Consider the following 24,228-nt stretch of genomic DNA (forward strand, 5'->3'; position numbering starts at 1 on the left):
CCACCATGTTTTGGAATAAGTCTCCCAGAGTGGAGAGAACAAATACGGTATTTTGGTGAAATGATGATGTCACAGTTTCTCTCCACTCTGGAGTTGACAACACTACAGGCTTGTGTTCATGCTGCATAAATTAATGATTTTCCTGGGACTTCTACAGCAATCTCTGCTATTATGCCACTATGGGGAGCAGAAAGGGATCTTGGACAATGGCTACCACCAGATGCTCCTAAATCCACCACAAAGCACAACTACAATACCACACCAATAAACATGCATGCTAAAATGCAGATGTGTGTGTTCAACCCCGAGGACCGTCGGGCCTGGGACCATGATAGTCAACGATAGCCAACAGGGACAGAAGAGAGATAAAAGATAAAACAGTGAGAATGACTTCAGAAATCAGATCTTCTTCTTTTTATATTCCTCCATTCTGGATACCTTGTGGCTCATTGCTGCCTCTCATAGGTCAGTCCAGGTACTACATTAGGTTGCTGCTTGCTCCATCTCTCACTACACCCTCACCCCCCCCCCCCCCAAAATACACTGTAATGTCCATGCCAGACCACTAGTAGGCACTGTGACTACATCAAGCATAGCTAGGTGCTACCATGATGACATGCATGACAGCAGTAAAAAAATTGCCTGAATCAATACTTTTTTTAGACAAACAATAATGCTATCTTCTGGAAAACTCCCAAATTCATTTTTATATGTATGCATTTTTGATGTTAATAACAATATATATTTTTTTAAAAAACGTTTTGTGTAAATACATAGCTTCCAAATGTGAAAACATATGACCTGTCACCAACTATCCCATGGTAGAAAATATTTGTTCTATATGAATGCGGTGCAGAAGGTGAGTTAGGTTGGTCCTTTAGCTTTGTGAAAAACGTTAAAAACATTATAAGTGTGCATAGGGAAAACTACAGGTTGTAATGTTACAACTACTTCCTTTTCCTCTTTTGTTTAATATTGTCTCTCATTACTACGTGGTGGTAACAGATTGTTTGAACAGGAGAGAGAAGCCATTGGAAGCTAATTAAGCAGCTATTCCAGCCTCCATTCACAGGCAAGGACTGAGGAGCACAGGCATTTGTCAACGCTTGACCCCGCGTGGTATTGATTGACAACGCTGCCTCGTGACTGACAGGCTCCACAGCCACCAACCAATCACAGGCCGGCCTGTAAGTGAGCTGGTTTTCCATTGGTCGAGACGCCTTAAAGCCGCAGAGAAACCCCACGTGGGGGACAGCTCGAAAACAAGGCTGAGCAGACATGGCTGATGTAAATATCACACAAAGACAACCCGCTGCCCTATACACTACTGCTGCTGTTAGACCACGAATGGGATCGGATGTGTCGTACAGAACGACGACGAAGCTTTAATTTTAATCGGCGATCGATTGGTCATTGAAGTGTCCTTCATGGTCGAAGGGTTTTACTTTAGTTCACATATGTGGCTGTAGCAACGTCCCATTGCATCGACGTCTCACACACACACACACACACACGTTCGCTGTCCTTCTAGACAATGAATTATAACATGTAGATTTGGTCGCTAATGAGGATGTGCAGTATGTGTTGTCTCTGTCCAATTTGAATGGTTGTTTGTGTGGATCAGCAGCAAAGGGGGCCGGGCGAATGACGTGGTGACGTCATACGTACAATGCGCTAACCCCACGTGGGGTCGCCGCCCTCCGATAGGCAGATGTGGCAGTCTTCCTGGCGAGTAATCCGATTGGACAGATAGGCGCTTTCACGGCAGCTCAGCCCCGCTGCCTGTGTGTGGTAACCGGGCTAAACTGGACAACCGAGAGGGAGATGGTGGAGAGCACCATGTTTTAAACAGTCTCCTTTTTTTGGGCGTATTTCGGAGATACATTCCCGCTTTTCTTTCGGGGGATTACAGCGGACACATTCCGTGGAGGTTCGCGGCTTGAAGGAGAAAAGTAGTTTTTGTTCTAGCCCCGACCGCACCGCCACCACCGCCGTGTTCTTTGCCCACTGCTGCCTTCGCGGTGCGGCTCCGGAAAGATGATGCTCTACTACGATCTCGTTTGGACGGATTAAAAGACTGCTTTCTCTTCTTCGGTACGTGTTAAAATGAGCAGCCCGTACTCTTTTCTCGGCTTCATGTGACATTTTAGGGCGCTCCGAAGGACTCGAAGGGAAGCCGTTTGCTCCTGTATGCGGAGATTTGGTGCTTTTATTGAGATTTTAAACCGTCAACACATACAGTTCCACGCAACCATTCTTATCGCACCTGCGTAAAAGTGCCTACTCCTTTTTTTTGGGTTCAAATGGTATTATAAGAATAGGTGACCCTGTTTTTGGTTTCTGGCTTCCGTACTGATTGCTTTATTCTCACAGGGATTATTAGTTGCAAACAAAAGTGCATTTGATTGGTGATTAAACCGCGTCATTTCCTCAACACAGGCTATTCACGACCTCTCCTGCACCAACAACAAGCCCCTTGCCTGCTCCTTTTTTTCTACCATTTTGTCAAAGGACCTGCAGAAATAAACAAAGGGTTCTTTTTTTCTCAAGATGTATCCACAAGGCCGACATCCGGTAAGAGGCGCTTCCTCCTCTGTGCATAGCATGCATGTTTATTGGTGGTGTTGACATGGTGCCTCCCTCCCTGCACACCATCAAGTGTCTATAAGATTATATTTCAACGATACATGGTGGTAAATAGAAGTGTGAATATGACGACAGGTGTTGTGTATAATTGACCAATCTTTGTGTTTTTAACAATCTTAAGTTATTAACATGTGTCAAAAGTGTGAATTGTACAAAGTAATGACTTGGGCTTGTGTTTTTTTTTATGTTATTTTTTTTTATAATTCAGGCTCCTCATCAGCCCGGCCAGCCTGGCTTCAAATTCACCGTAGCTGAATCTTGTGACAGAATTAAAGATGAATTCCAGTTCCTGCAAGCCCAGTATCACAGGTACACTTGACAAAAGAAGTTATATTTGATTCCAGGCAAAATGAATCCGTCCTGTAATCTGCTGCCAAGTGGTTAAGTGAGTTATGCAAGTGACAGAGAGCCTGAAATTGACACCTTCTCTCCTATTTTAGTCTTAAGGTGGAGTATGACAAGCTGGCCAATGAGAAGACAGAGATGCAGCGCCACTATGTCATGGTAAGGTAGCAATGCTATAGGTAGCAATTACGGCCCCAAAATGCACGGCTTGCTGACGAGCTAGTTTGGGTGGAGTGAGACAGCAGCATCTATTGTGATCACCTGTGTGGTTGTTAGGGTGGCTTGAGCATCAAGTACGGGCCTGTGAAATCCCCTAGGAGGTTGGTTGATAAAGGGGGGGGTGTACTCCTGACTGACAGACAGGCGGCAGTAGGCCGAAGCTCCATTAAAGCGCACCCCTGGTCTCTAAGGGTCGACCACGGCGTTGCCCTCTGTGTGTGCTGATCTGATTATTCTCCTAGGAGACTTCACGCTTAGACACATGCATGGCCGTAAATGAGGGGCACTGTGTGGGAAAATGCTATCAAACAAAATGGAGGAGCAAGCTGTGGTTCAGTGTGACTTTGGAAAACTGAGGTGTGCCGGTGATGTGAATTTAACATGCGACATGACGTAACGAAAGACATGTTTGTGGCCCCCCCGTCATCCCAAGTAAACAAGGACTTCCAGCGACAACTTGCAGGTTGAAGCTAAACATTTCTTTTTATAAGCGAGGAAAACAACATGTCAGGCTGACAGGGAGGAGGTTAGGTAAACACACGAGGAAGTATACGGTGTCAACTTACACTCCTGGCTGCTAGGGACTCCTGTATCTCTTATAGAATGGCTTTCTTGTTTGAGACTTAAGTTTTCTGCCATGCTAATGGACTGAATAATACATTGGCTTCATCAGAATGACCGGAAAGCCATTTGTGGCCCAGCTGCCACCTGTAGCCTCCTCAAGCAGAGACGCACTGACCTGGCTGCAAATAAAGAGTGTTGAGCAAACACTTTAGACTAAGTAAATAGACACCCTGGAGATCTGAGGGAGAATGCCGATCAATACATTGAACGCTTTTATTCTCTGTACCCTCACTGGAAAAGCAGAATGTCTATTTATGGTCACTCTTTGATCTCCTTTTACGTCTCATCTAAGTTGATCGTATTTGCTCCCAGTTGCTGCTGGTTTGGAACCATGTCGTGATGCAATTAGAGTAGTGGTCAATTCAGTTATTGATCTTGCTTCCTCTGTGTATTACAGAACAACTTTTCTTATAGTAAATAACGCAAATAGAAAGTACTTTCTTTAATGTATGTGAAGTTTAAGTTCATATGCTGACATCAAGCATGATGACATGCATGACCGGAGGAAAAAAAGAAGATAGCCAGAATGAATACATGCTGAGCTGAGGATTTCCTCAATGTGTTGATGTCAGCGTTTGCATCTCTTCATATTTTTCCGGGATATTACATGATGTCTTTGTTTCCTTTGCAGTACTATGAGATGTCTTATGGGCTCAACATTGAGATGCACAAACAGGTAGGTACCCTCTTGTTGCTCATTTTAAATCAGTTCACTGCCTTTTTCTTTTGTCGCGGGACATCAAACCTGATAGCAGGCTATGATCTATATAGAGTTTTGACATCATGCTGTAAACACACACTCCTGCTGTTCTCAAAGACAGCAGGGATCTTGTCTCAGTTGAATATTGTGAGCTTCTTAAGAAAATTGGCCAGAAGATTGAAATCCTTCAGGATTTATCTCAGCCTTGTTGATTAGATTAAAGGTAGACTTTGGCTGGGTCGGCCTTTGGTTTCCTGATTAAAGGCAGCATATTAATGATCAGGTTGAGGGATGATCTATGTAATTACAGAAAGGAGGGCAGAAGTCATTGTGCTTCTATCGTCCAAACGTAGTGTTGTAACGCAAAGACCATTCAAATTGTTTCCATCATCATCATCATCATCATGTGTTGTGATGGGATTCAAAAGAATCGTTTGACCTTTTGGCATCCTTTATTTGTGGTACCAGGTGTGGTAAAGGACACGTTGTATGCTGTTTATTGTTTGTGGGCAACTAAGTAAATGGAATGGAATACCAAATGTGCCACTTTGAAAATGTTGTGTTAAGTATATATATAACGCCCTGAAAAACGATTTTTCTGGAGCATCACTCCAGACTATGTTGACTTGATGACTGTGGGAACTCTGTTACCTTTGCCGTAACATAGCGGAGGTTATCTTAGCATGTTGAAACAATGTTTTTCATTATTTTTCTGAAGCTGCTGCATGTCCCCTGAAGGCATCCGGCGCCTCTCAGGGGAGGCCCGCTTCACACTTTGAAAACCCCTGTTTTGAAGCCTTGTTTGTTGTTTACGGATATAGGTCACCACATAGAGCTGTTTCACTTGGTGGAAATACGGCATAAGTCTCTTGATTCCCTGATGTTTAAAAACGGTGAGGTCACCCCTCCCCCGCAATGGCCCCGCTGGGCTAATGACAGTGCTGGAGGCGTAGTGTGATCCATCAGAGTCTGGGCCGTGTGTCACGCTGCCACATGTCTGTCAGAGCCGGGGCCACTCTGATAGCTTCTGTCAGGCACTTATCGCCAACCAGAGGACTGAGGAGGGGGGATGGTGAGCGTGGAGGAGAAGGAGAATAAAGCTGAGTTGGGGGTGGGGTGGGGCGACAACCCCAGCTTTGTGTAAACAGGTTAATCGACTGATCCATTTTAGTGGCTGACTTTTTTTTTTTTATCAGGAACCTCAACAGAGCTGCTGGAAGTGCTTGAATAATTCATCAGTGGGGCCCTAACCTGCTGAACGGCATGTTTGTGAGCAAACAGTGCGGGCCCCCATCCATGCAGCTCAGGCTGGGGGAGGTGTGGAGAAGATGGAGAGTGGTTAACAGGCAGTGAGGGTGGGTTGGATTATTGGATGCACACAAGCATATTATTTTCCCGCCAGCAGATTTATTCCATAGTGAGGAAATCCATTCTTATAACCATGCATATTTTTTTTCAATCATAATTCAGATTTCAGCTTGCATACATCAGCTCAGATGGACTGACGTGACTGTGCTATTTCATCTCTCTCGCGACATCCTAATACGTGACAGACTATATGCATGACGTCTGCTGGTAATTACCATCATCTGGTGCTTGTTACCTCAGTCCAATTACCTGCAGTTGTCACTCAGGACAAGGCTGACCACAGATTTGTTTGGAATGTAGAAGACTGTCAACCTTAACCGGAGCCAAAACAAACATAGTGGAACTGCTGTACATACAAATAGTGGTAGTACTGCATGTAGAAGAACGTGTAAAAGGATTACCCCCACTATTACTGCTTCATAACCTCAATTTTTTTTTCTGTGAAAAAAAATCACATGATCGGCATTTGCAGATGAATGCCTTTCAACATCTCAAAAGCTAACGCTAACTAATGTCAGCGTCCTCCCAACTTTCCTTCACAGTGCGCAAGCGTGCCATAACAAAAACAATCATGTCTGTGCAGCTTAACCGCTAACACATGCCACAAAAACGATCTTGCAGGGGTAGGATGTTAAAAAGCTTTAATACGGCATTTGAACAACAAACACTTGATTGAGTATGGTGAGTTTTTGAGGCTCACTGTGTGGTTGTCAGTCAAACCGCAGCTAATGTAGCCACGTGGACAACAACCGCCCGTATCTGCGTGACAGTCAGAAGGCTAAGCAAATATCCGAAAAAATAATGGACGAGATGACCAACCTTTCTCAGTGGTGGAAGACACCGGGTCCGCCGAGTGCTCTCTCGCTTACCTGGAAGTCCTGTCGGAGCTGCACCAAAGTACTCTCACATCTAAATTTAGTCTCCTTAAAGAAGTCATTTCATCCTCTGTAAGTTTATAAGGTTCCTTTTTTCACATCAGTCACAAATTCTCGGTCACATGAAAAAAATCACATAATTTTATTACCTATTTTTGGACATCCTGGCAGTCAAAGGGACAATTGTCTTGACTTTTCCCCTTTATACGGCACCGCTGGCCAATAACACTTATCATAAATAAATGGAAAAATGTATAATGAATCCGTGTGATTATCGGTATCGGCAGATTTCAGCCCATGGATGCCCAGAATCAGAACATCCACGGCATCGCTATTTGTTTTTCTTAAAAAATAATAGCATTATCTAAACACCTTGTCAACGTAAACATAGGCACCTTTACTTAACAGAGAAGCAATGACACGCGGCTTTCACCTGGTGTGGTCCAGTACAGTCCTGGTTCATACTGAAGTGCTTTTATTTTGAATCTTACTGTGCACTGAACAGGAAGTCATCGCTGGCACGATTTATGCTATGTAGCTAGATGAGGGATGTGAGACCACAATAGTCAGTCATTCTGGCATCTTAGCTAATTTGGTGGCCCTCCAAATCAGACAGATCAAGTAGTGTTTGCCGACTGATCATGTGACCAACTGTTTTCCCTCGTTATTTAATCCTTGTCACTGTCTTGACTCCATTTTCTCTGCTGATGGCTACGGGCAAACACCTCAGTGCATGCTGACTGACAAGGCAGCCTGAGAGTGCTCTTAAAGTGGTGCTACACAAGTCCGAGTACCTGTAATTGTCTGTAGCAGCAGCAGCAGCAGCAGCATAAAGCTGGCCTCTCAAGGGCTGAGCTGTCATCTACTAAAAGTGACAGTAACAGCCCGTTTTTATCTGCCAGCGGGAGCAACAACAGCAAAAACTCCTCCCAGCTTTGCAATGTATCTTTTCTTGACAGCAGTGGCGAGCAGAGTCGATGCATGGTCCATGTATTTGCATGCTGTGTTGCGAGCCAGTTGCTCAGGGCCCCGGTGGATGAGCCACTTCCTGACCTCTCCAGCCAGCTGTCATGGTGACACTAAGCTACAGAGGAATGGGCCGTGCGCTCAAGGCCTTTTTGCAAATCCTGTCAAATGTTCGACTGCTATTGACGTGGCTTATCTTGACAAACATGGATTACACAGACTGGGGTGCTTTTCAACCATTTCTGAAGGCCCTTCTTGAACCCTGTCCAGAGCACGTACTTGATTGCATTAATACACATACTCATAAATCCTTTATCTCGCCATCTTCAATGATTGTTCAGCATTTTTATTGCATGCCAAACAAGCAAGCAAGGGTTCAACGTCTTTCATTAATAATCTACATTGTTCTCTTAAGGGCTATCCTTTGGATCTATTACCACGAATGTCGTTCTCTATTCTGTTACAGCATAGTCTAGAACAGTTGCGGCTTGTAGTTGCAATGCGGGGTTTGTAGTGAGATGGCAATAGCTTTGTTGACTATGTAGATCATATGACATCATACCCACCAGTAAAGTCAACAAATACGTAGAGCATGAAAGCAGTTTTTTTCTTTCTTCCATTCTTTATCCTACTGTCACACATAATTAAATGTATCATACAATACAGTACAGTTAAAAAAACACTTCTTGAAAGCATAGTGTTGGATCGTGGTCTGAGACCCCCGCGTGCACAGAGCAGAGGCGGGCCAGACGCGTTACAATAACAAAGGACTTAAAAACTAATAAGTAGCAGGGTTAAGAAAAAGCATGTTGTTGTAAAACAATAGTATAATAAAATACACAAAAAATCGCATATAATAAAGTGTTAAATGCTACCAGAAGTAGTCTCCCATTGAAGTTGGTATGGACCGTTTATTTGTTCATTGTGCGGATGTTGAAGATGTTAAAGTGAACTACTGGGTGGAACATAAGGACACTGTATAGTTGTCCTCCATTAGTTTGTCTGATCACATGCTTTCATGTAATTATATTTCATATTTCATCCTCTCCTCAGCCTGTTTTTTTTTTGTCCATCTGGCTGTCCGTGCTAAGTGGCTATCCATGTTGCAGCTTAGGTCAGCAGGTCTCGTTCTGTTGCACATTACTCTCCAATCTCTCTGGCTCTGCTCAGAGGTAATACGTCAGGCTGCCAAAACTGCCTGGCATTTCTGCCATGTGTAATAAATAAGCTGGCGGTCGGTGAGGTGCACTTTGTGCGTATGTGTGCGGGTGTGCTCCTCCAAATGAAAAATCCGAGCATATCCCTGTGATGTGTTTGTGTTCCGCAGTGGCCCTGGGATGAACTGCAGCTCATAAATTCCATAGATGATGTAGCTTTGGCACTGTTATTTTTTGGCTCCCAGTGCAGAGCTTGAACCTGAACACTCTCATCTTCCATCCCTGGAAGAAAAGAGGAGGTAGAGCAAGCCAGCTGTGCAGTGTTTTTACAAGGGGGGGAGGTCGATCACACCCCCCTCTGCATATGTCCTCCTCCCACTGCTTTTTTTTTTTTTAACCTAGCTTTCATTTGCAGCATTATGTGATCGACAGGCCGAAAATTCAATTTAATGACCTGCCTCCAAGCACGTAATATGATTTTAAAGCCTGTTACGGTCAAGGAGAGGTTCCATTTGCATAATGATCCCAGCAAGATAGGGCTGCAGCCGTTGCCATGGTGCTGGGTAGACAGGCAGAAGAATGGAGGCAGGCCTCTGTGGATGGATTGGGGGCTTGGGAGGGTGGTGGCAGTTGTTTTGCAATGACAAACGGTCCAGGAATAAGGCAATAAGGCGGCTTTGCCTCTAATAGTATTGATAGCTCTGTTGTGCGTTCCCCTTGAAGTCGTTAGGGTGTGTAATTTTTTTTACATCGTGCATGCAAAAATCCTGAAATGTCACATGTAAGTAAACCATAAAATTTGCTTAGTGGGCTTCACTTCCTGGGGTGTGGTTGTGCGGTTTAACATAGAGGTTAAGTGCAGGACACTGTACTCTCAGATGAGGGGAAGGAGGGCAGAGCGAGAGAGGATCCTCTCAATCCAGCAGCACTCTGCTGCTTCATATCCGTTTAGCATGGAGTGCACTCTCAGCACAGCTGTGCTCCATCCCCCTGGGCTCTCCTAATGTTTTAAATCTTTCAAATGTCAATATCACGCTGTTTAGAGGATGTTGAGTCAAGCAGTTCTGATTGCTGCAGTAATTGACTTAATCGGTGTAAACATTAAAGGCGGGGTTATGTGAAGCCATTGTCTGTTTCATATTTTTTACTGTCTCATTTTGCTCCTCTGTTCTTTTCCAGACGGAGATTGCCAAACGGCTCAATGCTATTTTAGCTCAAATTATGCCTTTCCTGTCACAAGAGGTAAGCTTTGAATGCGACTCCATCACATTAAATTAATGCACTTGAATGATAATAAAGTGCTTTTCAAGACAAAGATGCTGAAATACCCACTTTATTTGGATTTGATAACGTTATCGTCTAATTTGCACAGCCCCCAACCGCCCGGTCCCGTCATAATGTGTTTATGGGGTTCAGGTCAGATACTACTAGATTAACTTCTCAGTTTTGAAGTATAAACACTGTGCAATGCTTCTTTAAAAATAGACTCATTAATTCATTCATTTTCTACCGCTTATCCACCGCTTGGCATTACACACAAAAATGTATTACTGGCAGACCGCCACAAATAAATGAATGTATGGGAAACATTGGTTAATCCTATAATGCTCATATAAGTGGCTTTAGAGGTATGGAAGTATGTATAAATTTGGGTTGATGTTCCACTGCATGTATTTTCGAATAAAGTGTTTAAATTCACAGTGAGTGCTGCAAGATGTCCTAATGTGTCTCTGTAAATGTCTTCTCCCCGCAGCACCAACAGCAGGTTGCTCAGGCAGTGGAGCGGGCAAAGCAGGTCACTATGACTGAGCTGAATGCCATCATCGGGGTACGTGGACTTCCCAATCTGCCTCTCACCGTGTGTATACTCCCTTTTTATTCCTTTTTAGTAATAATGTTGGTTTGTGACTAAAAGTGCTTGAATAATCATTTGTGTATCCTGCGTTGTAATATACTTCTTCATTAATTGTGTCTCTTTCAATGTAAAGTGTGCTCATATACTATATTTATATTCTTGTTTAGAAAAGTCCAGCTATATACACCATAAGTGGAGCTCCTAGCTCTTGAGTTCTTCCCGCTTTGGTCTCTGTGGCATCTTCACTGCCTTGTTGTGTGTTTATAAATGAGAGCCTGAGAGCTCTTGAGAATCCTCCTCTCAGCCTGTATTGCTTTAATTGGTTAAGGTTTTAACGAGGAGCCTCATCCCTCACTGCTGACCTGGATAGCTGTGGGGAATTAAAAGGCTGAGCGTGAGCAGAACGCAGCCAGCGAAAGCTGAGGCGGTGCAGACAGCAGTCGGCCATTACGACTCTGCTGTACACTAGCACAGCACTTGGTGTTCATCACCGCCTTAAAAACACCATCTGTTCCTCATTGATCAGCACCCTCCCGGCAGTGATTGGTTTCACCATCACGTTATCAGTGTTCGACTGTACTTGCAGAGGCTTTAGGAGAGGATGGCCTCGTAGGCTGACTCGATGATTGGAGCCACGCATCGGAATTCAATTGATGCCCTCTTGGGGACTTTTTGTTCCAGGATGATTCCTCTGTAAAATTTGTCTGAGGGGGTTTCTTGAGGCAATTGCTTTTTTTTTTGTTTGGACTGAACCAGATGTTTTATTACACTTCACGGATGTTCCGGCTTTGTGTGGATGATACAATACAGATGCTTTGTTATGAAGTTCTTTTATTGTACAGTGTGTTACCCATGGGAGTCATTTAGATGCATAGTGGTTTGTGCAATGCAGGTCAAGTTTTAGCCTGTACATGTTTCCATTTAATGTTTAGAGATTAAAATGGCATATCTTGACACAGTTAGGATGATTTTTTTTTTAATCGTAAATTTAATATATGATTTGAAACAGCAAAACAGGCTAGTACCCTTTGTGATTGACTTGCAAATTACAAATGTCTCCAAAACAAATCAAGCAGAAAATATGTATGTCTGTCTGACGGTGCTTCTCTAAACATTAGAATGACGTCCGGTGGTCGTCTACCATGGTGCATTTTAGCGGTTGTATTTTTAGCATTGACTTCCCCTATTTTGTGAACCAGTCAGGCCCCCCTTGCCTGGAGTCCTGCATGCCGCTCATGTCGGAGGCGATGCGATGGATATGTTGCTACTATATGTTTTACGAATACCTTCCCATCAGTTATTCATTGAGGAGAGGCTCTGCAAGGCATGCCAAAATCCTCATGCATATTGTAAAGCAAGGTGGGGTGAAAGAGCGTGCCAGGCAGCCTCCAGGAGCTGTCTGCATGCCTTATTGATGGGGCCGAGGGCCATTAATAGGATGCAACTAGGGCAGCCTCGTGTAGAGATCACTGCTAGCAGTTCCAGTTTGAGTCCCTAATAGGCCAAATACAGAAGTAGCCCAGATTTCCCTGTTCCTGCAACGAGTAGCCATGTGCAAGTGTCTTTTTAATTGATGTTCAACAGTAAGGTGATAGTGTTTGTGTTTACACTATAAGTAGCGGTGTAATGTATGTCCATACGTATGCAGGCGGGGTGAACACCTTTGCCATTGAGCAAATGCATCATATTTAATCCAGCTAGTTCACAAGAGATGGTGATATTAGACACTGTAGCATCTGTGTGTTTTTAACCAAGCCCAAGAAAAAAGGCTCTTTATCATGGAAGATTAAATTAGAGGAAACAGGCCAAACTCCTTTCTTTATTTATTATTGTCTTCATTTATGGTCCTCTAATGAGGGCTCTTGCTGATCAACCATGCATATTAGCCATCAGTGGCTCATTAAACACAATGAGCTAGGATGACTCTCCCCTGCCAATGAACCTTAATTTCCCTCACGGACACAGTATTATAACACACTCACTGTCCTTATCGTTCTCATGCCCTCCCCCGCCTGCATGGATATATTTTGTAATTACATTGACATATGCCCTATAGAGCAAAGGACAAGGTTGCAAGGTAAATCGTGCCAGCTATTTTCCACTGCAGGCCTCTCTACTCGTCCTGCACAGATAATACAGGAAGTATGAAGCTGTTAAAATGCTGAGGAGTGACTTTTTAAGGGCAAGTTGTAGTACCATATGCCCAATTTATAGGCTTGAATTTCTGACTGAATAATGTATGTTAATAGTCAGCCTGATCAGCTGTCTCACCTCCCGGGTCTTTACAAAGTGGCTCATATTGGTGAAAGGGCGATAATGGCCGCTGATTGAAGCCATTCTTGTAAAAGAGAGGAGGCGCATGCCGTAACAGCACCTAAATTATTCAGCTGGCTCGCAGACAGGTAATAAATTGCTGATGTTTTTATTGGTGTCTCAGCTAAGTATTATTTAACCTTGCTTTAAACTGCTTACTTCCATGCTGAGGGGCTTTTAACTCCCATCCATTTCCCCGTGTCTTTTAAATATTGATGGTGAATATGGGTGGGTTGACTGAGTGCCAGCGTGGGACCCCCCAGCCCCTGGCTCCCACAGCAGCCCTCCAGATGCACACAAACGCACACTCGAAACACTCAAAGTGAGACGGCAGCAGTGCCAGCTCTCTACACTTAGCGTTCTTTCAGTTTTCGCAAGTTTGCTCGTGCAAATGATTCATGTTCTGTGTTAATCCAGGAACATGAATATGATAGGAGTAAATAGAGGCTGCTTGGCTTTTTTTTTTTTTTTTTTTGAAAGTGTTTTAAAAGCAGGTAGTTGTTTAGCCCACAGGCTGTCAGATTCCTACACAGCTTCACGTTGCTTAAGAGGATTGCTCACTGATGGCATAGAGTAGAGCACAGAATGCTGCGGTGGCTGCAGTGCTCTATTTTACTTGAAGTGAAATGTTTACTCTCCATTAAGTGCAGGTCGACTCAAAGTGGCTCTTTGTCGTTGCTATTTCTTTAACTGGAAATGCCGCTCCTGCTGTGCAATCAAGCGTCTTGACCCCTGGGTCATTAAATGTGTAGAGTAGTTGAACACAAGTCATTCTCTCATGTGCGCAAAGCGAGTGCTGGCCTAGTATAGAAATAGCACTGAGTGGGGTCGCTGTGTGATTGTGACGGTAATAGAATGTGTCAATGTGCTAATAACATGCAGGGTTCAACAGATCAGCCTTATTTATGTGCACTATGTTTCCCACTTGCCTTTTCCTTGTGACCCACTTGGTGTCTGCTCGTCTGCTTGCAGCAGCAGCAACTCCAGGCACAACACCTCTCTCATGCTGCTCACGGGCCCCCCGTCCAGCTGCCCCCGCACCCCTCCGGCCTGCAACCGCCTGGCATCCCTCCCGTCACGGGCGCGGGATCCGGCCTGCTCGCGCTCGGAGCACTGGGCAGCCAAGCCCACCTCCCAGTGAAGGATGAGAAGAACCACCATGATCTGGAACACAGAGGTAAGTTCCAGTGATCGACTAAACTTCTAAGTGTGCGTATATGAACGTTTAGACAGATGAATAGATGTTAAACAAGGACAAAACATCTCCTGGCAGAGTACTGCTCCATCTCTAGAGCAGGTTCGCAGGGCCCTAAGGTGATGAGCACATCCTGTCTGTTCACATTCTGTCTGGGTAATGAGCTGATACATTCCCAGCCCGTGACTGCATAAGCTATTCAACAGCTTTAGTGATAAGTGAGGCCCCGTACCCTCAGGTTGATTCTCACACTTTCTGCCAGGGGCATCTGTTATTATATGCTAACTGACTTTTTTTTTCTTCTTCTTTCTTCCCCATCACTTCTAATTTATCGTCATCATCCCCTTCTTCACCGTGACCACCATTGTGATGTTTGACAAGCAGAGAGCACGGTGAGTGTGTACATATTTAGTTTTCTTCTTGTACTTTTAGTTCTAATTCAAGCGTAAAATGTGGCACTAAGTAGAATGCGTCATTGGAATTTGGATCGGCCTCAAGTTGAATATCATTAGACATCCATCTCCTGTATAATTTAGCATTATGTTCCAGTGTATGTCATCAACCAAAGGATGTTTTTATTTTAATTGATATGACAATGAATATATATATGTTTATGTGTTATCGCAAAAGGCTGCAATATACATTGCTATGTACATTTTAGGCCCAGTCGCCTTAGTCTTTGCAGGCAAAGAAGTCTGGGCTTGGAATGGATGGAAGTTTGTGCATAATTTGATCAAATGAAAATTAAAGCATAACCTTCCTGACAGAGGTAAAAAGTAATGATTCATGCAAAATGAGGTTGAAAATGTAAATCCAACATGTTTAATCCAGGAAGGAAATGACTTGTATCATGCCGAAGAGATTAGAAGCCTTGTAATTTCATCACAATTATCGAATGACGTGGACGTCCCCCGTCTTAAAGGATTTATTTGATCCCTTCCACTGTCTTCCTTGTTTACCAGATCGCTCCCTCTCCTTTTGGCATGTGATAAATATTTAGCGCCACAAAATGAGAAATTGTTTTGATTTCCTCCCATCTCTGACGCCGTGTGGGTGGACCTTCCCGAGCGTTTAATTTGAATGGCTGTGATCGCTGATGGCTTGTGATGGCTTGTGATGGCTTGTGATGGCTGTGTGAGATTGGGTTTCTGAAGGCTGGGCCAGCTCAATGGGTTCAGTCATGTCTGAAGAAATGGAACTCCTGGGGCGATTAGCAGGCCTTTTTTTGTTTCTGCGCTCCCGTCCCAGGTCATCTGATAGCCGAGTGGTGACTTTGGTTAATGAGTCACGCTAAGCATCCCTTTTAAAGGTCAGCCATTATACAGACAGTGGCCTGTTGCCCAAGCTGCCAGTCCGTCAGCCATTGTTCACTTCTTCAGTCTGCTGCTGACTTGTTCACATTATAGCTTTGTTCCATGAAGGGAATCAGGGGGGAGCTGCTGGACTCCTGCCTAGTTCCTCCCATTCTGTTGGCGTTTAGAGTGCTGGGTCTATGTTTGTGTGGGCGGCGAGCTCCAAGAAGAAGCACCGGTCTGTCCCACGGTGCCGTGCCCACTGGCAAGATATAGCTTGTCTTTCTTTCTCAAAGCCTGAGCTGACATGGCGCCTGAGCACAGTGCAGCAATCAATGCCCACGACATCCACATTCTCTCCTCCCCGCGCTCTCTCACGCTTAGCCCGAGTGACTGCAGAGAAAAGGCCCTCTGTTCAGCCACAACACTCTGCTCATGTCCCCGTGAGGCCGTTTGTTGTCCAGCTATGAGAAGGAGGGAGCCCAGCTTAGAAAACAAGCCAGCCTCCTTTCAGCTCAGATAATAGGCCACTCTGTTGTGCAGCCAGAGACAGCCTTGTGTGTGTGAGATTGGGCTTGGCTGGTGTCAGGGTACACTTTGGTGCTGGCTCACAGCTGCATTTTAAGAGTCTGTGGCATCCATAATTGCGCAAATGAGACGCATTTAGTGTTTGCCTTGGCACGGGGCGTTCCCTGTGAGCAACTTGTAACGGATGAATGATTCACTGCTAGATGAAATGCTAATAAAGCCTTTGTTTGCCTTTTCTCTTTTCAGAATAACTCAATATCGCCGTCAGAAAGCTTACGCACAGCCAGCGAGAAGCACCGCAGCTCCTCCGACTACAGTTTGGACTCCAAGAAGCGCAAAGTGGAGGAGAAGGATAGCATGAGCAGATATGTATGTGACCTAAAACGCTTTCATTAATAAACACATTTGTTGCATATCGACTCATGAGCCCATTGTCTTCACAGGACAGTGATGGAGAGAAAAGTGATGACCTCGTGGTAGATGTGTCTAATGAGGTGAGCGTGCGATTTGGCGCGCCGCTTTGACTGTCTTGGTGGCACAATGTTTGAAAAATGTGTTTTCTACAGGATCCTGCCACGCCCCGAGCCAGCCCAGCACACTCGCCGCCTGAAAATGGCATTGATAAGCCCCGACCCCCAAAGAAAGACACGCCCAACAGCCCGGCATCGGTGGCATCCTCTGGAAGCACCCCATCCTCCAAGGCCAAGGAGCTCAGTCATGTAAGGCAGCAGGAGAGCTGGCTCAAAGTAGGCCAGAAAGGGGTTTAAAAGGGAGCGCAAAGGGACATGTCCAAATAAATCTAGGACATTTTTGGCAGTGGATTAGGGAATAGCTGTCTGTGATTTAAGTGCATGACTAAACGTCAGGGATAATATTGTCCCGAATCAGAATCAGTCAGGTCCTTGCCGTTAATAGCACAATGTATTTAACTATTCTAGGATTTTCTCCCCCCTCTTCCTCACTAAAAGATTAAAGCCAAAGCAGTAAAGGGATAAAAAGCGCCTATCCCCATTGTGGTCGTAATAGGTTTTAGAATAAATAGCAGTTTATGGCTCGGCAGGACTGTACGCGTTGTCAGAATTAGACTGGATTAAGTTCAGTTTGCTCTCAAGTTGTCAGTCTGAACAGTGCCCAGCTTCCCAGATTGTGAACACTCTGTCGTTTCCCCTCAACAGAATGACAAATCCTCCACGCCTGGCCTCAAGTCCAACACCCCCACCCCGCGCAACGATGCCCCCACCCCTGGCACCAGCTCCACTCCTGGGCTCAGACCCATCCTGGGCAAACCACCAGGCATGGAGGCTCTCGGTTGGTAACATTCTCTTTGCACAAAAGACAATGTAATATCCTGCTTTGCTAGTCTTTTTTTTCATCCGCCAGTCTGCTGTTATGCCTCATTCTAATGCAACCTCCGTGCTTTGTCTACAGCAGCCCCAGCCCTGCGTACACCTCTGTCCATCGCAGGCTCCTACCCGACTCCCTTTGCAATGATGGGCCATCACGAAATCAATGGAGGCCTGACTAGTCCTGGTGTCTATGCTGGTCTGCACATCTCCCCTCAGATGAGTGCTGCAGCTGCTGCAGCCTATGGACGCGCTCCCATGGTAACACATCTAATATGTACAGTAGTACCCATAATAGATCCTTTAATCGGCGTGTATCTTTCTTTCTGTGCTTTTATAGTTTTTGATATATACACCTGTTTTTCCTTCAGGGATTTGATCCTCACAGCCACATGAGAGCCCCTGGCCTTCCAGCAAGCCTCACGTCCATCTCGGGAGGTAAACCGTAAGTATTGTGCTCGGTTTAACTCCGCATTTGTACAATACTCGCAATGTAACCTGATAATATTGATCATACGTTCCGCTTCCAGGGCTTACTCTTTCCACGTGAGCGCAGACGGCCAGATGCAGCCCGTACCTTTCCCACCCGACGCCCTGATTGGCCCTGGTATCCCCCGCCACGCCCGTCAGATCAACACGTTGAGTCACGGCGAGGTGGTGTGTGCCGTAACCATTAGCAACCCCACACGCCACGTCTACACCGGCGGCAAAGGCTGTGTCAAAATCTGGGATATCAGCCAACCTGGCAGCAAAAGTCCCGTGTCCCAACTGGACTGTCTGGTAAGGAGTGCCGAGTGATTCATAGCGTACATTTTCACCACCTTTTTGTGTTGTTGCGACAGGTATGAACTGTTTAAACAAATGCTCGTTCCATTAGCGTTTGGATGATCTGTTGTTAAACACGAGGGCCAGGCCAGGCATACCGCTGACAGCTTCACTGTTAGAAAAACAAGCACACGCTTTCATTCAATAATGCATGTCCACTAAACCACAAAAGGAAAATAAGGAAACGATAACTATTACATGACATTTTGTAAAGGATATAAACACAACAAAATAGACGTGGTCATAGCAGTCTGCTGAAAAGAGAGCAGACCAGCTTTGACAAACGCTTCTATTGATTTATTATGACAGCAGGATTTTCATTCACTTCGCCACCGACTTGTTCCGAAATCTCTCTTGAGCTGCGCGACCCTGAACAACAATTGATTTGGCTTTTGTGTCCTGTGGGCAACAGAACAGGGATAACTACATCCGCTCCTGTAAGCTGCTGCCTGATGGCCGCACATTGATTGTAGGAGGCGAGGCCAGCACGCTGACCATCTGGGATCTGGCCTCTCAGACGCCTCGCATCAAAGCCGAGCTCACCTCCTCGGCGCCGGCGTGCTACGCCTTGGCCATCAGCCCTGATGCCAAAGTCTGCTTCTCCTGCTGCAGTGATGGAAACATTGCCGTGTGGGACCTCCACAACCAGACTCTTGTCAGGTGGGAAGAAAACATTCTTTTTTTTACCGATTAGGGGTCCTTTTCTTTAAATGTCTATAATATAAATGTTCTTTTCATTGTAGGCAGTTCCAGGGTCACACAGACGGTGCTAGTTGCATTGATATTTCCCATGATGGTACTAAACTGTGGACAGGCGGGCTTGACAACACGGTTCGCTCCTGGGATCTAAGGGAGGGTCGACAGCTACAGCAGCACGACTTCACATCACAGGTTCAAGTCGCAAATAAGCAGAATACGAAGATACTGTAAGCACACATCATTTGACACAAATGACTGCTTTTTTTTTGCAGATCTTCTCGCTGGGTTACTGTCCGACTGGGGAGTGGTTAGCTGTGGGCATGGAGAGCAGTAACGTGGAAGTGCTACACCACTCCAAACCGGACAAGTATCAGCTGCACCTCCACGAGAGCTGCGTCCTCTCGCTCAAGTTTGCCTACTGTGGTACGAACAAGTACTTTTGTAAAGAAAGTCTGCTTTTTAATGTGTTCTTCATCTCTTAAGTAGCGCACCCTACTAATGATCCTCATAGTCAATTCATGAAATGAAGTTAAATGCCCATCTCTATGCTCAAGGCTAGAAACGTACTCGCTTTTCATGTCTGAGGTGTTATAAGATTGTTTTCTTGCAGGGAAATGGTTTGTAAGCACTGGGAAAGACAACTTGTTGAATGCTTGGAGGACTCCCTACGGAGCCAGCATATTCCAGGTATGCACTTCAATATTTCCTATGTTCATCCCAGTTCCACCCCTTGGTCCGAACCGTTCCCCTACCCCTTAAAACCTCGGGCAAAGGGGAAGAAGCCATTAAGAAATGGGACACCACTTGATTCTCATTACATCATCACCCTTCGCCGCTTTCCAGCTGTGACTTAGGCAGATGAGACAAATTGGTCATAATAAATGTTTCCTACTAAGGATGTTCCGATTATGGTTTTATGCTACCGATACCGATCCTGATAATCCATGAGTGAAATCGACCGATACCAATACCGATCACATACATGCAGTGTAAATGTGTAAATGTACTGCTGGCTATATTAGGCGGCATTAGGTTTTTTTTTCTTGTGAGAGCTACTTCTACAAAATGAAAAAAGCAAGTATCGGCCGATATCCATACTGTGCTTTTTCATCGATATCGGTCGATATCGATTGGCGCAGACATCAGTTGGCTCAGCATCTCCTGCAGGAACGACACATACACTATTCATGATTGATGGGGCTACGACTATTAACTTATTATACAGTAACAGTAGTATCAACAGTAGTATCGTAATAGTGTAATAAATAATAAGTAATAAAAACAAAGGCAAGAAATAAACACGTGGCCATGTTGTTTACGTCTTTAATTTAGCACACTTCCTGCCCGTCCATATGTTGTATGTATACTGAATTCCATAGCAGACTTAGGGTGCTTATAATTCACAGCAAACAGACTTCACATCAATGTGCTGCATTACATGAGTGATTAGATAGCCGGTATAAAACTTGGAACGTCACGGTACACTTCAGTAATATAGATTCCCCTCGCTAGCGAGTGATTTGAAAATATAAATTACAATTAACAGGCTAATGCGGTCGCTAATTAATCTATTTATATATGAAATGCGGTAGATTGCAGTGACGTTAGATATCGTTGGCATTTGGAGTAGCAAATGATTTAATAGCGAATAAAACACGAGTGACATTACTGTGAAAATCAATAATTATGCTTAATTACTTTAATTTGTATGCTTCTTTTGGCCTCCACACCCCTTAGGACTCAGGACTTCTTTTATCAGTGAAAAGTGAACCTGAGCTATTGCTAGGCGTACCAGGCCAGAACGTATTCACCTCAATCTAATGATAGCGCTATAGTCACCTTAACTTCAGATGTTGTCCTGAGTACTTCCTGCAAGCCTGAAACGTTTCCCTGTCTTACCTGCTTTACAGTCCAAGGAGTCCTCATCTGTCCTGAGCTGTGACATCTCCACGGATGACAAGTACATCGTGACAGGCTCCGGTGACAAGAAAGCTACAGTGTACGAAGTGATCTACTAAGAATGGAGCGTTGTCTTCTCCCTCCATCCCTCCATGGACACACCCTCTCACAGACTGCATGGACGTTGCCTGCAGCTCCGGAAATGGATTTGCCAGGAAGTTGGGCAGTGCCGGACTGAGATGATGGATGTTTATGTTGTACCTGGATGTTGTGACCTTCGGCTCTGCACTTCCTCACTCATCCAACTAACACTTGTACAGCGAGAACAGTTCCCAAAGGCACCACGAAGGATATAATGGCTTGCTGGGCTTTTTTCTTTTTTTTTTTTTTTTCTGTTTGCTGGATTTTTTTTTTTTTAAGTCGTCCTTTCTGATGTGGAAATAAAGTTCCATGACACAACTAGAAGCAGTGCTTCGCTGTGGAGTTTCTTCTCGGAGGTCCTGTGAAAAGTGTACATAGTGGAGTTAAAAAAGGCCTTTTATAGATTTATATTTTGGTGTCCAATTACGCTTGTGATGGTTCTTTCTTGTTCAGTGATTTTCTGTCCCCTCTGGGAATGAAAATTAGATTAGAACTTTGTAAGCGGATATTCTATTTCCTTTTTACCCCCCTCCTCTGCTTTTTTCACATTGGTTGTGGTGGATGACCTTTTCAGAAATCTAATTTGGATTTTTTTTCCCCCCCTTCGTCTCCTGAAAACAGCCTTTTTCTCCTTCACTGGAATTTGCTTTAACACAGAACACAGATGGTTGACCCGTGGAATTTAGCAGTGGATAATTGTAAAAATGCTTGACAAAAATCTCTTTTTGTCTGACTGGAAGGAGGAAAATGGCGGCCTGTGACTCAACAGCTTAATGAAGACCTTACCCTGGACTCTGGCTGCTTTCAATAACATGGAAATGGATTTCTATCTACTGAAAGACTGATGGCTTTTATGGAGAAGCAGCTGTGACTTGATTTCACCCTGTTGATGTGACGCTTCATTGCCTCGTTGGACAAAGTCATCAGTCTCAATGGCCTCTCTCTCTTTCTCTAACGCTGTTTGTGACTGATATGCAAGTCTTATGGTGGCAGGTAAAAGCCATCAGCACATACAACTTTATGGGAAAGCTCTGCTTGCTTTCCTCTGTGTTTCATAATATTCCACTACAACCTGCTCGTGGAGGGGAACGGACTGTGTGTAAACACATTAGACTTGTCGCGATCATGTGTCGTCATCCTTGAGGATTGTACAGTTGGCAGTTGTTGATGACTCAATAGACTGTTTTTATATTAAAAAAAGAACATACTGCTTTTGCTGCTGAGTGAATTGAGTGGGTATAGATTTTTACTCGTGGGTGGGGTGACTGGATTTCTACAACATTTTTCTGCAATGATAACATTTTATTTCATAAGGTGATTATTACGGGCTGTACGGCGGTACAAGTGGTTAGCGCGCAGGACACACAGCTAGGAGACCTGAGTTCGATTCCACCCTTGGCCATCTCTGTGTGGAGTTTGCATGTTCTCCCCGTGCATGCGTGGGTTTTCTCCGGGTACTCCGGTTTCCTCCCACATTCCAAAAACATGCTAGGTTTGGCGACTCCAAATTGTCCATAGGTATGAATGTGAGTGTGAATGGTTGTTTGTCTATATGTGCCCTGTGATTGGCTGGCGACCAGTCTAGAGTGTACCTTCCTCTCGCCGGAAGACAGCTGGGATAGGCTCCGGTAGAAAATGAATGAATAAATGAGTTTATTTTTAAAGAAGCAATGCACAGTGTTTATACAAAACTGAGGAGTTAATCTAATAACATCTGACTCCATAAACATATTATGATGGGACTGGGCGGTTGAGGGCTGTGCAAATTAGATCCAATTTTTAGATCCAATTAGATCCAAATCCAAATAAAGTGGGTATTTCAGCATCTTTTTCTTGAAAAACATTTTATCATTCACATGCATTAATTTTGTAGTCCAGGGTGTACCCCGCCTCTCGCTTGAAGACAGCTGGGATAGGCTCCAGCACCCCTTGCAACCCTTGTGAGGATAAGCGGTAGAAAATGAATGAATTAATGAGTTTATTTTTAAAGAAGAAATGCACAGTGTTTATACTTCAAAACTGAGGAGTTAATCTAATAACATCTGACCCCATAAACACATTATGATGGGACTGGGCGGGTGGGGGCTGTGCAAATTAGATGATAACGTCATCAAATCCGAATAAAGTGGGTATTTCAGCATCTTTTTCTTGAAAAGCACTTTATTATCATTCACGTGCATTAATTTTATAGTCCAGGGTGTACTCCGCCTCTCGCCCGAAGGTAGCTGGGATAGGCTCCAGCACCCTCCCAACCCTCGTGAGGATAAGCGGTATAAAATGAGTGAATGAAGATGATTATTACATCCTGATTGTTTTGTTGAACATCGTTTATGATAAATTTGCCTCCATTTTTCCCCAACATTGTGTCTATTTTGATGGCTGCTCTTCTTTTAGTCTCATCCTGCTCTCCATCCACTTGCAGGCTTAGCACAGTCCCTTCCTTTGACAGTATAAATGGGAGGTTGTCAGAAAATGGCAGTAAATGCATCCAGAAAGGAGTTGACAAGTGTCTCTCGAGAAACACAGACATGAGCGAGGAAGGTATTCTGGGTGCTATTAGAGAGAGGGGAGGGGACATGACTTAACTTGTATTAATATTTGAGGCCCATTACTAGTATAGTCGATGCCAACAATTACAATTTTTAGCATATGGACACAGCATTGCTGTTCACCAAGTGATAAAATAAGACTTCATGCAGTGACACTCAAGAAATATGACGCAAATACCGCTCTTGAATTCTCTCAAGTGGGCTTTTGGCAGCTGAGTACTTTTGAATAGCCCGGTCCTTCCACTCCACACAGCGAGGCTCCTCTAGGACTTTTGTGCGTGAAGCTGTGAGCCCTGCTTACGACTGCCTCTTCAGAGATGTTGTTGTTAGATTATAAAAGCGGGGCCGGATGCTTTCAGCATGGAGCCAGCCGCCGTGCCCCGCTCTCACGGGCCCATTTGTTAGCAGCTATAGTCTTTTCTTGTCCCACATGGCTGAAGTGTGTACTTCCTCCCAACATTGTAGCCTCAGCTTCTTTGCTCGAGTACAAATTTCTTCCTCACTTCCTCACACAATAGAACATCTACAGATGAAAGGTTGCACCTCGGCGTACCAATGGTCGCATACTGAGGGGTTGTTGTCTCGCCTTCCGCTGATACCCCTCAATGGAGGGCTTTCAGCAGGTCCTGCTTTTTGAAGAGGCCTACAGTGCAGAGCAAGAGAGAGTGCCCTAAGTGTTTTACAGTCAA

General features: G+C 44.6%; 1 protein-coding gene across 1 annotated transcript; it reads left to right on the plus strand.

The window, feature by feature from the left end:
• Positions 1 to 1,723: 1,723 nt before the first annotated feature.
• On the plus strand, positions 1,724 to 22,401 carry tle3a (TLE family member 3, transcriptional corepressor a). The gene is made up of 21 exons (XM_058075594.1): positions 1,724 to 2,094; positions 2,440 to 2,574; positions 2,855 to 2,955; positions 3,087 to 3,150; positions 4,466 to 4,510; positions 10,080 to 10,142; positions 10,654 to 10,758; positions 14,041 to 14,245; positions 14,648 to 14,655; positions 16,330 to 16,452; positions 16,527 to 16,577; positions 16,650 to 16,802; positions 17,259 to 17,391; positions 17,512 to 17,687; positions 17,798 to 17,871; positions 17,957 to 18,206; positions 18,664 to 18,911; positions 18,995 to 19,142; positions 19,223 to 19,373; positions 19,561 to 19,637; positions 20,861 to 22,401. The coding sequence occupies exons 2-21, from the start codon at positions 2,551 to 2,553 to the stop codon at positions 20,966 to 20,968; spliced, it is 2,307 nt and encodes a 768-aa protein (XP_057931577.1). The 5' UTR covers positions 1,724 to 2,094; positions 2,440 to 2,550; the 3' UTR covers positions 20,969 to 22,401.
• The last annotated feature ends 1,827 nt before the right edge of the window (positions 22,402 to 24,228 follow it).

The sequence above is a fragment of the Doryrhamphus excisus genome, chromosome 6 (assembly GCF_030265055.1).
Source record: "Doryrhamphus excisus isolate RoL2022-K1 chromosome 6, RoL_Dexc_1.0, whole genome shotgun sequence".
In the NCBI taxonomy this organism is placed as follows: Eukaryota; Metazoa; Chordata; class Actinopteri; order Syngnathiformes; family Syngnathidae; genus Doryrhamphus; species Doryrhamphus excisus.

Bases quoted from the DNA above. Each gene is read 5' to 3' on its own strand.
- tle3a (XM_058075594.1), top strand. From the start codon at position 2,551: ATGTATCCACAAGGCCGACATCCG. The intron at 3,151-4,465 runs GTAAGGTAGCAA...TTTCCTTTGCAG, and splicing joins TGCAGCGCCACTATGTCATG to TACTATGAGATGTCTTATGG. The intron at 10,143-10,653 runs GTAAGCTTTGAA...TTCTCCCCGCAG, and splicing joins TGCCTTTCCTGTCACAAGAG to CACCAACAGCAGGTTGCTCA.